The sequence below is a fragment of the Molothrus aeneus genome, chromosome 14 (assembly GCF_037042795.1).
Source record: "Molothrus aeneus isolate 106 chromosome 14, BPBGC_Maene_1.0, whole genome shotgun sequence".
Lineage (NCBI taxonomy): Eukaryota > Metazoa > Chordata > Aves > Passeriformes > Icteridae > Molothrus > Molothrus aeneus.
Window position 1 is genome coordinate 13,298,299 of NC_089659.1, and position 17,031 is coordinate 13,315,329.

At 43.0% G+C, this 17,031-nt stretch overlaps 1 protein-coding gene across 1 annotated transcript; it reads right to left on the bottom strand.

The window, feature by feature from the left end:
* Positions 1-1,442: 1,442 nt before the first annotated feature.
* On the bottom strand, positions 1,443-13,424 carry LAS1L (LAS1 like ribosome biogenesis factor). The gene is made up of 13 exons (XM_066559765.1): positions 13,228-13,424; positions 12,498-12,623; positions 12,239-12,308; positions 11,021-11,102; positions 9,720-9,911; positions 9,086-9,132; positions 8,597-8,706; positions 7,822-7,907; positions 6,716-6,931; positions 5,364-5,499; positions 4,408-4,787; positions 3,340-3,481; positions 1,443-1,819 (listed from the first exon to the last, which is right to left on the bottom strand). Exons 1-13 carry the CDS (start codon positions 13,422-13,424, stop codon positions 1,729-1,731), a joined length of 1,875 nt encoding a protein of 624 aa, XP_066415862.1. The 3' UTR covers positions 1,443-1,728.
* Positions 13,425-17,031: the final 3,607 nt, after the last annotated feature.

The window sequence follows — 17,031 nt, forward strand, 5'->3', positions numbered from 1 at the left end:
TTATTTGTTTTTAGCTTTTTATTTTTCAACCCTCTTTAGACAAGACCCCCAAAAAGGTTTTTGCCCAAAACAACTGCTGCAGTCTGTCCAAGTTATTTCTTGGGGTTTTTTTAGCTGATTGACTGAAAAATTCCCAAATTCTTTAGGTGGGGTAATGGCAGATACACAAGGCAGTAACTACAGCTGATCAAGGTATTGTAGTAGTCGTGGTAGCAGCACATGATTTTACAAAATGCACTTTCTCCAGTGAGTAAAAAAACATTACAGATGGCACAGTATGTGCCAGCACATCCCTATTTGAACTGTTATGCTTGTTTGCAATAGAAAATACAGTAATTTAAGTAATTTCATACTCAGCTAAATGCAGTAATAAAGGAACAAATCCCTTTCACTCAGAATTTCCTAAATAAGCCTAATTAACTACTGGGTAAAAGAAGCTTTTCTAAAAATACTTGAAAGGAGAAGAGCTTCCATGAAAAATCCCTCAAAACAGAAAGCTTATTTCCTTTTGCATTGGCACTGCTTGCTTTTATAGAAGGAAATATGCAATGTATGTTCCATTTTTGGATGTGTGGTAACAACCAACTGCAGTAGAGCAGAATGACAAAAATCTAGAGAAGAAGGAGTAACAAAATAATATTTACATTCTGGCCATCTAGCTAAGCCTTTACTTGAGAGCCAGTGCAAAGCATCCGTGAAGCTGCTGTTCTAATAAAGCATTTCAGCCCTATGCAATGTGCTGCTGAAGTTATATGCCCCTTTTGGTATCCCTTTCCTTGATATGTTATTCCTTCTGCTCAGTAAAACCCAAAAATTACTACATGGACTCAGAGAAATTCTCTGTTTTACCCTCTAGCAGATGCACTTAAAAAAATTCTTATTGAGGAATCCTGCAATAAATATACACTTAAACTCCTGGGAGTTTTGACAGGTAACTGAAGAAGCCTCTAAAATTCCAATAATACAGGTAAAGAAAACTGAATTTAGGAAAAACTATCTGGAAGCCATTTTTCTCAACAACTTTGCAGCAAGTTACTTGTTCAGTCCTTTTCTGCAGTGATCACACCAGCTCTCAGCAAACACCACAGTATTGGTTATGAATATCAGCAAAATCATGAACAGAAGTAACATGAAGCAAAACACTTCAATCAAAAAGAGACAGTAGTGGCTTCAAGACTCTCACTTGAAAAAACATCGTGACAAAAACATTTCAAAGTTATTTACATATCACATTCAGCCATGCTCTAGCTAGGATTGATCCCTGAAGCTTCATGTGAAATCCTAGACAGGTGAAAACTGTAGCACAATCTCATCCTGGCACAATCACTCCTCCAGGACAGTATCAGCATCAGTGAAATAAGACTGGATCAATCAATAGTCTCACTGTGGGCCAGAGGACACTTTCCAGAGTGAAAACTGAGAAACAGCACCCAGGAGCAAGGTTTGCCTCCAGTCAGTTGTATTTATTTATAAAAAAGTTAAGGAACATGGAGGGATTCCAAACTTAACTCTATCTGGCAAACTTCAACCGGTTAAGCAAGACAATGGTCACTGTACATGCAACTAAAAACATAAGACCTTTATAAAACATTGATTTTACATGGTAAAAATCAATAAATCACAGCAACAACTTCTCCTGGAGTGACTGTTTTCCCACCATCATTACTAGATCTTCCATGCCACTTAACTTGTGCAATACTAAAAGTCACAGAGCACTCTGCTGCCATCTCAGAAAAGTTGAAGGCCACTTTTTATTTTATGGAAGTCGTTCTGGGTCCATAACAATCCTCCTGTCATGGGAATGTTCAATTCTGCAGAGCTGTGAGGAAGAGAATAAAGCACATTAGCAGTGGGCTGGTTTCTACACAGAAGAAAATGTAAGCAGTCAAGAAAATCTTCCTTCTGCCTCGGGCAAGTCAGACCACCTTTCTAACACCACATGTCCTTTGGCAAATGGAGGAGCTGCTATGGAAGGGAAATCAGAGTAATGAACAAGCTGCCATTGGAGCTCTCCTGATGAAACCTGGATTGTTTCCAGGCACAGCTACAGGAATAAATTAGGTTCTGCTCCTTTCTATTTGTGGTAGCAACAGGTTTTCCTCGTGTTTCTTTCTAAGATTTTTTTCCTTGGCATCCTGCCAGGCTGTAATCTGAGTGGAACAAACTGTCTGCCCCTTTCCCCACACAAGGAGGTGCAGAAACAAACACATGTTACTTTTGGCCTGGTAGGTGCTTTCTCATTTTCTACATGAGTATTTTCTAGTAATATCAGTTGCATGACACATTACACTGTTTAAAACACAGCCTGAAATTTACAGATCTGGCTTGTAGCTTTTTAGAATTAATATACTATCAGTCCTCACCATTACTAAATCATATTTCAAAATGCAGTCTAGGGCATCTTTCTCCAAAAGAACAGGATGTTACTGATAAGGGAAGGTCAATAATTTGATGCCAGGGAGGATGACCAAGAGGATGGAGAAAAATGGAAGCCCTTATCTTCTCTGATTTGAAACTGGAAGCTTGGGATTTGAACACAACTCTAATATGTGAAAATATGAACATGTGCAAGATTTCTTCAGTGAAGTATATCCCAGGCTGCATGATTCTCAGTCCTTCATATTGCTGCCAGATTGGGTCCACCAACCACAGAAAGGAATCAGTGATTAGAAGGTTGTCCAATCGAGTGTTAAGGAAAATAACTAAAATTCATTTAGATTCTGAAGCATTCCTTGGATTAAAATAATAGGATATGGGTTTATATGTGTGTGATGAAACTGATTTGACAGCTTACAGCATTTAAGTTCCTCTGACTTCAAAGTGTGAAATAATGACCCTATTAAAACATTTCCAATGAGCTTCATTTAGTAACAAAGGTGATCTGAACTAAAGCTTTATAGAATGCCCCTGTTATTTCCAGAACAATCTGTGTTTCTTTACTGAGGTCAGATCTGCAGCTCTAAATTACTAGTTACAGCTCTAAAAGGTCACTGGGCACTGCCAATATTGAAGATCAAAGCCCCAGCTAATAGAAACTTCAATTTTCAAGCCTGCTGGGGCTGTGCTGATACCTGTAAACAGCAGTATTCATAATGCTTGGAATGGCTTCTTTTAAAAAAGAGCAGCAGGAGTGAAGATAGCAATATTAGAAGATGGTGTGCTCAAAGGATACCATTAAGGTTAGGTTTAGAGACAATAGTAGATATTTGGGTCAAACTATTTAAATACAAGTAAAAAGGAAATTTCAGCCCTAATTTTTCACATGGTGTAGTAAAAGGCACAGAGAGAGAAATGCATTTCATGGTTCAGGGGCAAAATCCCACCCACACCATTACTCACTTTGTACTGAGAGGCTTCCACTCCTCCCTCACTGGCTGATCAAGCAGGGACATCATAGAATAATTATCCAACATGAGACCATCAGGGTCATCTGTCTGACCTGGGAGTTTCCCAAGAGGAAAGTCTTTCCATCGTACTTCATCTAGATAAAAACAGTACAAAACAAGAAGTCCGAGTTTCCCAAAGAGATTTTTGAAACACAACATCACCCTCCCCCAGTCCACAAATACTGCCCCCTGCAACTCAGCCATTCAGCAAATGATCTGCACCAATGTCACAGAAGCAGAGGACAGTTCTGCTTCTGTTCTCAAAACATCCAGTTCTAACAAGCTGTCCACATCAGCATATTTAAGATGTCTCTTTTTTTTCTTGAGAAAATTTCTCAGTGAATGAAGTACAAGAGTTCAGTCTTCTAGTGGCTGCTTTTTTTTTCCTTTAAATGTCATTTTGACTCCAACTCCTCTCCACTAACTTCCTCCTCCTGTGTCTGAGTCCCTCCATGACTCAGAAATTGTTAGCTAAAGAGACCTCCAACCCCAATGAGAAAGCACAGCTACTGTAACAATGCTAACAAAACACTGGATATGCTGTTTATTCCTTCTAAAACCCTGTCTTGCTCCTTCCTTTTGTTTGCCACCATGTCACAACAACCATTTTCCCAGAGCATAGAACTTGGGTTCACAGACAAACTTTGCTTTCAATTACCCCCAAGTCTGACAAACACAAGTCCAAGAATCCATATTTTCTTCACCATTCAGCAGCTGGCATATATGCTGCCCCATCAGCTGGATACACCAAAATTTTAAACAGTTTGGAAAAACTTCATAGAAAATAAATAAGATAGTAATAGCATGCTCCTGGAAAAGACATTCATAGTGTTTTATGAGTTTAAGTGAAATGACTTCTGAACATAAACAAAACACTGGAAAACCCAAATTTTTTTAGTAATTTGGCATTTAGATGACTTGGAAGCACAGTTTAATTGTGGCAGCCCCAAAGGGCTGAGATGTGTTTGCACTTCAATTAACACTTGTCAGTAATGAAGACTGTCTTAGAGTCACTTTTTACCTGCAGTGATCTGCCAGGCAGACCCTTGCAGTGCTGCCCTTTTCTCAGCAATGGCCACCATGGTACCAGAATGAGCAAGTCCTTCCAGAGCATTTGCTTCAGTCACCATTTCTTCTTCCTCCTCTTCCACTTCCTCTACACCATTGTCTCTCTCTGGCACGTCTTCTTGTTTCTCTACAGTCTGCCCTTGATTTTTAACCTGATTTTCTTGCCTGGCTCTCCACTGTAAGCTCTCTATAGTATAAATTGGCTGTTCACTGCCATCTGAAGAGAGGCCTGGACTGGACAGAGGGGCCCCTCCTTCTGTGTAAATGGAAGCAAGGTAGAGCAGGTTCTTCCGAGAAGAACGTGGCAAGCGAGGCCTCATGATGGTGAGGATCCTAGAGAGGAGAAAGGGCAAAGGAAAAGTCTTAAAAGGGTTGGTAAATCTTCATCTGGAGGCTTTTTTGCTTTTAAGTGTTTGTTTTCTCCAGGACAGCTGGCTCACATAACATCTAACAGGCAAAATCTGATTATTCCCTGGTCAGTGGATGCTGGAATACTCCCATCTTTGTGATTAAAATTAAGGACTCAGGATACTTCTAACTGAATTACTGCTTTACTGTTTTCTTGCATACAAGTTAGGAGCTGTGGTAAATTCCTATCACCTCAATAAGGTCACATCTCTACCAAGTCACTTTGCTCCTGAACAGGCTGCTTCTTTAAATACCTCCCCAGATAACTTCTGTTTTCATTTGGAAGGTGCAATCCTTTAAAATCCTTTTCCTTCTCTTTGTGTGCAATCAATGGGGAGGTGAATAGCAGCAAGCATGGCTTTATATGCACCTGTTACAATTTCTACAAGATGCAAAGAAAGGCAAGGGAATGCAGCTATAGCTCAGCATATCAGTAGGGACCCAAAGCTGTTACAGAGCACTTTTTGCTGTCCCTTTTCTAGGTCACAGCATCAAACTTACAGCTGAAGAAGATGTGGGGTTGCCCAGCAGGGAGCTTGCAAGCAACTGTCAGTCAGTCTTATCCACTGCAAAGGAACTTTGTGGAGGAACAGCTCCTTCACAGACATCTGCTTGTTACACTGTTGTTTTTTCTTCCCTTCAAAGAAGATAATGAAAACAATAGGGTGCTCAAAACTCATCAAAAATATACCCTTCAAACCTTCAACCCTCTGCATTTTTACTGGAACCCATCCTCAAATAAACTGTCATTTTAACCCAAGTGCACAGCCAGATGTACCAACCAAATACAACATCAAGGCTGTTATAAAGGACTTGAAAACACATGGACAGCTCAGGTAGCTCCACCAGACCTGAGCACAAAGCAGCACAGACATTCCCAATCAGGCCCTGTGCTTGTCACAACAGACAGGAAAGCCACAAGATGTGTTTGAACAATATTATCCCAAATAAATGCAGTGCACTGCATCTGGTACCCAGTATCATTCCAGATAGCTCTGCAAACAGTAGATTTAACAGCTGGGAACCAGCAGCATTCAGGATCTTGGTACATCATAGATATGCTCAGCACTGACTGAAAGCACCAAACCTTAACCTATGACTGCCTGAGATACTGCCAAAATCTTTGTGCAGACCAGAGCAAAATCTCTGAGCCAGATCAGGAGAGGACAGAAGAGGCACCAAAATTAAGGGGTGCAAACCTCTGCAAGGATACACAATGTCACAGTATAAAAATCCTGTTAGCAGAAACCTGTGACACTGAATAATTAAGGCCCTTCAGTGCCCATCTCTGGAATGAAACATAAGGTCTGCCAATTTTAACAGTTCTAAAGAGTCAGGAACTGAAAATAAAATATTACTTATTACATGTGTGTAAGTTTAGAAGGCATAAAAATCCTGTGATAGGACAGCAACACTATTTAGTATCTTATAAAGGCAGGCTTCTGTTAAGGGAGAAAAGAACTGGGAACAGGCATCTCATAACACACCACATATAACAGTAGCAGATAGCATATAAGGATGGTATTTCCTACAAGTATTGATATCTGGAGAAATTAGCAATTAATGGCTTGATCTTTCCTGTGAGAGATTTGCTTTTCCTATCTTGAGGAGGCTGCAGCAAACTTAGCAATAACAATTTAAAATTTTTGCTAAGAAATACATGACATGAACAAGCTGCAGGTGGAAAGTCTAAGAAATGCAATAATAAAAGCTTTATGTTCACATGACAAAAGGTACTAATTAGGCTACTGCACTTTATGTACAAAGGTCCCACCACCTTACTAGCATACTTTTACACAGTACAGAAGAAACTCTTAAGCTCTTTTAAACACAGAAATTGCAGACACACTCACCAGCATTTACTCTGGCAATGCCAGTCAGCAACTCAGAAATCCAGTTGATCAAGAACTGAGGCCGGAGTTCTGAAGAGTCAGAACATTCCTTCAGCTCTATAAACATTTTCTCTATTAGGATCTGGGTAAAACTTCGTGAAAGGAGGCCTGACAGCAAAGGCTGCCAAAAGCAGTAAAATGCTGGGGGAATTTTGAATTGCCATACCTCTTTATTTGCTGCAATGAGAAGAAAAAAACGAATCAGAGAAGCCAGAAATTGGTGCTTTGTAATGTTTTTGTGAAATACAGGTGGGACACTTGCTCCAAACTAAAGAGGTTTGTTCTCAGATCACTGATTCCAGGATATTTCCTGAAGTCCTTGCTGAAACTATTATTTTTCTTATGCTAGGCAAGTAAAATAAGTAGCAATTTGATAATTAGCACAAAGAAATTATTAACACAGAAAGATCTGTTTTGCTAATCCCTTTCCAGTTTCAGCTTATTTCACATATAATTAAGAGCTACTCTATTTAAAAAATATACTGCAAAGAGAAGGTTTACTGAGCAAAGCAACAAAAAAATGAAAAAGCTTTTAAATTTTTCTACTGTTATATAGTGATGGAAATTTGAAAATCTTTCTTGGAAAGTTCTTTCGCTGTGAAATAGGGAATTTATTTCTTTTCATTCCCTCTAGGTGCCTAGTTCTCCTACAAACAATAAATGCAACTCCACACATATGGGCAGCAGCTTGGAACTAAGATGCAGCTGGTGAATGAGGCTCAAAAAATCCCATCCATTTTGATTTGTTTCAAATCTTCAGTGTAGAAGAGAAACATTCCTGATATCAGCAACTATTGCAGAAAAGGGTAGATGCAAGCTTTGAAAGATATTTTGGCCAGATATTCAGTGCTGAAGAGCTATCCTTCCATCCCAAGAGTTTTATGCAAAGCAGTAGCTAAGCATGGCCATAAGGGGTTCTGGAGAACAGGGAAAAAGATATTTAAGGACCTAGATAAACAAAAAATATGCAGCCAATTAGAGATTTCAATATAATGAGAAAATAATAACAGACTTGGTCATAACACTAGCTATGCATTCTCTACTTGGGTGATGCATAAAGCACTCACCTTCATATTTGATATTTAGCATCTTCAGACAATCCATCTTTGGGATGAGAAAGCCATCACTGAGAAGAGCTTCAGCCACTGTCGCCCTAGAGCAGAGAGTTTATAAATTTATTACTGCCACTCATTCCTTCATGTATCAAAACACCACCTGCCCCAGTTCTGAAACAAGTTTGACTGACAAACACCTGGAACTGTGAGGAGGGAATGGAGAATTTTTTGTTTGAGAGACGTGGTAATGCTATTCTTGTATGGCATATATATTTATATTCAAAATATCAGGAGTTACAGCTCTTATCTGTAACATGATACTCTCTTCCCTCTGCAGTTACACCATTTAGATTTCTCAAAGCAGGTCAAAATCTCCATGCAAATTTATATGCTAATAAGGAAGCCTCAACACACTAGGTCCTAGAGGCTCTGTAGTAATAGAAAGATAAAAAATATAGAAAATGCCAAATATTGCCCTGCAGTTTTGAAGCATTCCAAAGGTTACTGTGAAATCAAAATCTCTACAGGTTTGTTGGGAGCTTTTGAAGACAGTGAAGATGCTGCATGCCTTGGAGCCAGCATCACTAAGTCTGGGAGAACACCTTGGTATCACCTGGCACAAAGACCATTGCTCATTAGCACACATCAACAACTCAGCCCTCAAAGATGTTGAGGACATTGACTTATTGCTTTCTCCATGATCAGCTACCATGAAAAGGCAATTAAACAGGTCTACAGCCCAGTTCAGCACCATACCTTTCACCTCAGCTCTTTAGCAGAGACATACCTGTTTTCCTGCATCAGGTCTTTGATCTGAGCCAAAATCCAGTCCAATTCTGAAGAGGAATCAGACCACAATTCTCGAGACTTTGAAAGAGACGGCATAGCCTGCATAACCTGAGTGAAGGCAAAATTCAAGCATGAACAGAAAATACACTCCCATGACAAAGACATTATTGCTGTGACAAGAAGATGCACGTGCCACCTGTACTTTATCACCAGCACCTGAAAAAGTTCACAAATGTTCCCCCTTTCTTGGAATCTCCAATAACCACAGATCACCTTTATAAACCTGAACAAAGTGCCCACATTAGGAACTGTCAGAGCTCAAATTGCTTGTTCTCTGTAGTGAAGTTTTCCTTTGGCAAGCCATGCATGACAACACTAGCAGACAGACCTGAGCAAGGAACTAACTAAGGCAACAAGGAAGAGAAAACATATTGCCCAAGAAGGAAGAAAGAATGAACCAAAGTGCTGATCATCAGAGTGCACTTACCCGGAACTGCTCATTCTTGTAAGATATCAGAACATCTCTGACTTTTTCTAGAAATAAACATAAATTTATAATTTAAGCAGAAGACCAACTATGTAAGGGGATTTTGTATCTAAGGAAGCTGCTTAATTTTGCTAAATTTACACTCAAGGAAGGCATCAGCCAAATGAAGGCAGCAATTCTGTTGAGACAACACACTGAAGGCTCCCAGAACTCCCAGACTGTTCCAGCAACATGAATTTTCTCAAGTGGGGTTGAACCACAATTTCCATATTTTATCACTAACAGTAGCCAAAGACAGGTAAGTTGGATAAACACAGACAGCTAAAAACCAAATTCCTAGATCAGTGCAGGAAGAAATTGTTCCCATATGTAGTTTATGTTCTGATGCATATTTGTATTCCATATACTTGCATTTTGTATCAATTGCAGCAGCACTACAGCTATTCACAAAGTGCTAAAAATTTGGAGAAATACTACCAAACCAGTCAGTCAACACCAGGAATCCACCAAGACTCAAAGAGGAATCCCAAAACCTGAGCTGAAGTTATATCTTTATGCTAGAAGGTGACACATTTAATCTGCTTTCTTTAGCATATCCAATCCTTGTATCTGCTGTTGTTCTAGGAACACCTACCATGGAATTCCTTGTGTTTCTGACAGGCCTCATGCTGTGGGGTTTGAATCTCCCATGCATCACCATCCAAATCTGCATTTGCTTCCACCTCTTCCTGCTCTTCTTCCTCATCCTCATCTTCCTCACACAAGTTATTGCCCAGCTGACGGTTCCAATACATCTTCCGCAGCCACTCCAGCACAACATCACAACCTAACAGAGAACAGAAAACATCTCAGGAAGGATTTCTTTGTTATGGCAAAAAATAATAAGTGGTATATTGCTAACTTGAATTATGAAAATAAATGCTATTAACCAGTTATGAACCCTGAAAACACAAAATACTCCATTAATGAATGAAGTGAACAAGTTAAAAAAACCCAAACAAACAAACAAAACCCCCCAAAACCAAACCAAAACCAACCTCCAGAAAGAAACCAGGAAGAGAAAAAACCCAATCCAGTATCACAGACATGATAACTACCCATCATATTTTTGGGGGAGAAAAAAAATGATTGGACACTGCTATGGCACTGCACCTTGCTCAAGCTAGGTCAAATTTAAGCAGCAGCTAGGTCCCTGCAGTGGCATTCAGATGAGAAAATTAGCCAATACTTTAGTATCACCATGTTAGTATCGCCATGGTCAACACAGCATCTACAACAATAACAGAATTTTTTTTATGCAGGGACTACACTATGCATACATGAAATAGAATAGAAAGGAAATGCCTTTACTTTCATCAGCATTTTCCCAATTCAATCTAAGGACCATGCTGAAGATTATTTAACTGGATTCTCAAGCCTTAACCCAATATTTCCAGGAGTCTCTTCAAATACTATGAGCTGGTCATTCACTGAGGCTTGCAGTATCCAAATTTCTCCCTAAATAGGATTTTTTAGGAGTCTTAGGTATCACTATACCATCAGAAAAAGCTTTTACCTATTTCCCCAAGATGAACTTCCTGTGCTGTAAAAAAGCAAAAGCACCAAACTGTTGCAACCAGCTGTTGCTGTTTTGAGTCATTTTTTCAGGGACAGGAGAAAGCCTCTGAACATTTGTCCTGTGAGGAGCCACAGGACACAGCTCAGCTATCCTGACAGGGCAGTGGCAAATCCTCCCAGAGTCTGATATCACAACTCTCCCTGCCTGTCCTGCAGCACCCCAAAATGGAGGCAGGGGTGCTCCTCTCAGGGCCTGCAGCTCTGGCACTGCCACCCCGGGCAATGTGCCTCAGGCCACCCCTGCCAGTGGCAGCTGCTGGTGGCACTCACTCACTCACTCACTCACTCACTCACTCACTCACTCACTCACTCACTCACCCTTGCGGCACAGGGCCAGCCGCGGCAGCTTCCCGTGCGTCAGCTCGTGACGGAGATCCACGACCCACACGGGGATGTCCACCTGCAACAACAGCCAGCAGCTGACCCCTCTGCCCCACTGCATCAGCCCTGCACAGCTGCACCAGCCCTGCACAGCTGCACCGAGCCTCCAGCAGCTGGGAACAGCACCTTCCTGGCCACTGCTGCGCTGTAGTTCCCCTGCTGCCCACTTCAGGAGTGAGCCAAGATCCCCCAGCTCTCTGATGCCACTCCTCCTGTGGGCTAGGATTCATACAAACTTGTAGTTTACAGTTTAAGTCCTTCAGTGTTACATGCAACAAGAGATTTCTTTTTAGACAGAGGTGTTACATGTAATCTAATGTAACTCTCTCATCCATTTAAATACAGTTTAATTGCGTCTCATTCTGGATAACTATGTATCAAAGACACAGAATCACATGTAATACTGACATTTACACGATAATTTGCATGCAGTTTTTTTCAGCTTTCCTGAGGACAACTACCTTTAACTATGCAGGACCTTTGCTTTTAAGCTTGATCAGTTTTAAAAAGTGAGAAGCAGAACTTTTCTCAAAAAGCCAGGAAAAAAAAAATCAATTCATCATTCCCACACAAGGGTCCAAACATATACAGAAGAGTCTCTAATACTGTCTGTCCTTCACTGTCAAAACTTGTTCAGTCCCAGGTATGATGCTCAGTGCAGCTGGCAGTAAAAGGACTCAAGTTAGTCCTGCTACTACAATTACAGTTTGAACCCTTCCTCCTCCACATGAGTGGAAAAGCTCACCTGAAGAAAAAGAGATGAAAATACCTACAAATGTGATGAATAGCCTTGCTTGTCAAAGACTAGGATTTATAAACCACAGATTTAGCTCTTTTTGCTCAGTCGCCAAGAAAACAAAACGTGTGACAGTATGTCAAGTGGGACTACACACATTTGATCATATGTGATTCAAATAATTTGATCACATGTGATTCAAAAACCTTTAATGATCATCGGCCTTTGTTACTCTTATTGTGACTTCACAGAACAAATTTTATATCCAGTTGCAATTAACCTGTTTAAAACTTTGCAGCTGGAATAAACAAGCATCTATATCTGTTATTTTGGTTACAAAAGAATGATCCCCCACAATTTCATTCACTAGTGTTGTTAATAACCTGTAAATTATCAAGCAACTCCTATTCAATAGTTACCTCTCTCGCTAATTGTCTCAGAGGAATGCTGACCGACTTCTGTTTCCTTTCTGTGATCAAGTTGACAAATCTGCATGGAGGTTACAGAAAAAATAAATTACTATCAAGAGCTGCAGAGAAACTTGGAACTCCTGAGACAAACTCCCTGTGTACTATACAATCCTGTGGTCCCAGAGATGCAAAGTGAACTCAGACAGTGGAATAATGACATCTGTCCAGGTCTTTCTCTCAAAAGCACAAGGGCCTTGATAGCCCTTACCTTACAAGGGCCAGCCCATAAGACAGGATGAGCTCGTGTGACTTCAATCTGCCAGATGAATCGAGGACCTTACAACGAATCAGTTCTGCCGTGGAGTCCACTGCAAGAGGCATTTTTGGACCGTACCTGGAGGCAAGGAAAACCAGGTGAGTAGGCTCACACAAATACACTCACCCTGTACAAAGGGCAGCTTTTCCACTACATTTCGTGTTCTGTGGTACATAACAGCCTAAGAAATGGTATGCTGAGACAGCATCAAAGGCTCTTTCCAGAAGGGTTCTATTGGAACAGAGTAGTTACACGGTTACTCCTAAGCACACGGTAAATGAATATTTACTGATACGCCAAGCACACAGACAAGATGCTTTACCTAGGCGGGTCTTGTGTACGGATGCAGCAGAGGCAATTTAAGGGCCTTGGATATGCTCACTGCCAGAGAAATCAGCCCGTGAAGATGCGGGCATGCAGGGCTTCTGCCACCCTGCTCCCACAGGACCACCGTGCTCTCGGCATAAGCTGCGTGCCCGGAGCCTCCCGCAATGAAGGAGCTCTGCAAGACGGGGCCGCCAGCCCTGCTGCACCGCCGGCCTGCCCACACAGCCCCGGCCGCGGAGCTGCTCCGGCGGGGGCCGGGCACAGCCGGGGCCGAGGGCACAGAGCGGCCGCTCCCGGGACACAGGGCCGGCCCCGAGCCCCGCATCGCTGCCCGCCCGCGGCGCGCGGCCCGTACCGGCTCTTCCACGCCGAGACGCGGTCCAGCGCGTCCTGCTGCAGCCGGCTGTCCCCGCAGTACAGCCCCACCATCACCTGGTCCCACTCCGCCCGGCCCCTCCACGCCACCACCGTCCGCAGCGGCTTCAGCCGCTTGCGGGCCGGGGACGAGCTGGGCTGGCCGCGGCGCCCGGTCGGGCCCGCGCGGGCCGCCATGCCGCCAGCGCCGCTCCTCGCTCCGCCTCCCCGGCCCGCCCTGCCCGGCCCGGCCCGGCCGGCCCTGCCCGCGCCGCTTCCGCTTCCCGCGCCCGCCGCCCGCCCTGGGTGCGGCCGCCTGAGGCGAGCCCGGCCCCGCGGGTGCCGCAGGGGTGCGGCGGGGCTGGCCCTGCATCCTCTGCGGCCCCCAGGACTGGGGGCCAGGGCATTCTCCCCTTGTGCGTGCGGAGAGCTGAGGGGCGGCGAGATGTGTCGTGAATCAGAGCGAGGGAAGCCTTGCGAGAAAGCACAGGACTGTCCCCAGCAGCCACACCGCGTGCCCCATAATGTTGTCCAAACGCTTCTTGAGCTTTGTCAGCCTCGGTGCTGTGACCGCTTCCCTGGGGATTCTGTTCCAGGGCCCAACCACCCTCTGGGTGAAAAGTCTTTTCTTTATAGCCAGTCTAAACATCCCCTGACTCAGGTTCATGCCATTTCCTCGAGTCACTGGTCACGAGAGTGAAGAGCTTGGTACCTGCCCCTCCACTTCCCCTGGTGAAGATGTTGAAGAACACAATGAGGTCTGACCTCAGTCTCCTCCAGGCTGAACAAACCAAGTGACCTCAGCCACTCCTAAGGCTTCCCCTCCAGACCTCTCCCCTTCCTCCCGGCCCTCCTTTCGGTGACCAAGACAGCACAGAGTACTCGAGGTGGGGCAAGCACACTTCATGGTGAAAAACTTTTTTCTGATATCCAGCCTAAACCTCACCTAAGACAATGTCAGGCCATTCCCTCCTGTCCCTGGTCATCAAAGGGAAGAGATCAATCCTGCTCCTCCTTTTCTCCTCATGAGGAAGTTGTAAATTGATGAGGTTTCCCCTCAGTTTCCTCCATGCTGAACAAAGTGACCTCAGCCCTGGTCATCCAGGTTCCCCTCAAGGCCCTTCACCAGTTCTTTGTTTTTATGTAACAAAATACTTGGGTTTTTTTTGTTCAAAAAGAAGTACATAATCTACACTACTCAATACCATTTTAATGTAATTTACTTTCTTGAGGCATAGATATAAATTAGGAATATTCTCCTTTTAAGTGGATAGTCTTGTTTATATGTTTAATTCTGAAATAACTGAAGTTTTTGAGTTGTAAAAAACCGAACATCCCATTGTTTTTATAGCAGGATGATCTGCTAAGATTATTTTGTTTAGGAAGTAAAAAAATCAGTATACAATAATGTTTAAGTTTTTAAATTTCATTAAGATTATATTTTTATTTCGATTTAGTTTTGTCTGTATGTGTGATTTTTCTGTTCACAATAGCATTTTAAGGCTGCTTTATTTTTCTTGAAACATGAGGTATCAGCATGGAGTAAATACAGCTCCCCCTCCTTTTTTATGTTCCCAGCACTCCCCAGTGTGGAAGTGTGAGGAGTTGCTTGTCACTGGAAAACATCAACACAGCTTCATTCAGCACAGAAGTGGTGGGGAGATGGGGCCTGTGCTTGGCAACATGGCTTTGCCAAGAAGGTGAGAGTCCTTCCTTTCTCTGGACCACACTTCTGTCTCATGGAGTCTCTTGGTTGAATGTTTCCCAAGCAAGAGGAGCACTATGAGGCATTTTCCTTCAGTGAATGATAAGGGGAAAGCCCTGCTGCCTGCTGGTATTACCCATTATGAGAGCAGTTTGTGGTAGGGTTCCCTGATGCCTCCAGTGCAGCCCGGGAAAGGAAAGGGCTTGGGCTTATCTGTGCTTATGACTGGCTCCTTTGGCCCTGCTGGGGAGCTGGTAATTATAGAACTATAGAATGCAGTGAGTTGGAAAGGACCCACAAGGATCACTGAATCCAACTCCTGAGATCATTGTCCAAATGAATTTTGAACTCAGACAGACCTGGTGCTGTGACCACTGCCCTGGAGAGCCTGGTTCCCAAAGATGAGCCAAGTGATCTGCACAATTTACCAGTGAGTGAACCCTTACAATTTATCTTTGGGATTATTAAAGAGAGGAAAGCCTCAACCCCTCATTTAGCAAAGCATGTGAGATTGTGCTTCATTTTGAGTGTGTCTGGGAGTGAAGTCCCTATTTAAGTGGCCTTAAGATCCCAGCTACCTGGTCGGACCAAAATCTTCCTCTTTATTCTGGACCAGGTTAGACTCATGCTGGGAGATAATAAATGTGTGAGCGTTGCTGTGATGGTCTTTGTCTCAAAGCCCTGATTAGAGGCCTCAGGTAATAACATCATTGGTAATAATGATGAAGCCAAAGCACCCATGGTGCTAATGCAGTTTGTATCAGCTTGTCACTGACCATAGATAGCTGTTTGAGTAACTTGGAGTGGTGAAATCACATCTTCATGGTTCCTGTTCCTTCTGCTAACTGCTGTAAATTGCACTTTACAGTTGCATCATAGATGCAAAGTCTAAGGCCCTCTGACTGTATTTTTTTCTAAAAGGTTTCCTGTCTGCCTGTTCTTGAGCTTTATGAACTAAAAACCTGCAATTTCTAACTGCACTGAACAGAGAAATGGTACTCTTAGAAAGACTTTCCATACCCTAGTAGTTTTACTTTAGTGAGTGTCTCAGACTCATCTCCATTTGGGAGATTTCTCAGCATAATTTAAACTGCCAGTCTTGCTGATGCTGCATAAATGGAGAAAAAATAGACAATAGAAATAAAATTATTTGCTACTCTCTCCCTTCCTACCTTATTCCTGTCTAGACTTCCAGAGTCATAGAATCATAGAGTGTGCTGAGTTGGAAGGGACCCTGAAGGATCATTGAATCTAACTCCTGGCCATGCACAGGACCATCCCCAAGAATCCCACCACATGCCTGAGAGCATTGTTCAAATGATTCTTGAACTCAGACAGCCTTGGTGCTCTGACCACTCCCCTGGGGAGTCTGTTCCAGTGCTCAACCACACTCTGGGTGAAAAACTTTTCCTTGGTATCCAACCTGGACCTCCCCTGACTCAGGTCCATGCCATTTCCTTATGTCCTGTCACTGGTCATAAGAGTGAAGAGATCAGTGAAGAGATGAAGAGATCAGTGAAGAGTGAAGAGATCATCACCTGCCCCTCTGCTTCCCTTTGTGGAGATGTTGAAGACCACAATGAGGTCTGACCTCAATCTCCTTTTCTCCAGGCTGAATAAACCAAGTGACCTCAGTCACTCTTCATAAGGCTTCCCCTCCAGATCCCCCCATCCTGTGGTTGTCCTTTGGACCCTCTCTAACAAATTAATGTCTTTTTTATATTGTGGTGCCCAAAACTGCTCACAGTATTCAAGCTAGGGCCAATGCCAGTGCAGAGCAGAGCAGGACAATCCCTCCCAATTAGTCTGTTTTACCTCATTGGAATCCCTTGTCTTTGGGATACCACCCTACACCTTCCTCCTCCTTGCCTTTGTATTAACAGGTTGGGAAGGACACAATGTCTGACATTCATGCTGTGCATCACTGGTACAAGCAGGACCTGAACCCTAGCACCCTCCCTTGCCTCTGAAACTGAAACTGAAAACTGATGTTTGCTCCAGATTGTGATAGAGTCTGGGTAAAAGTCACTTGCATCCTTGCTCTGACCCAAGCCCTGAAAATGTGGCCTTCTCCTTGAAATCCATCAACCCATGGCGTAT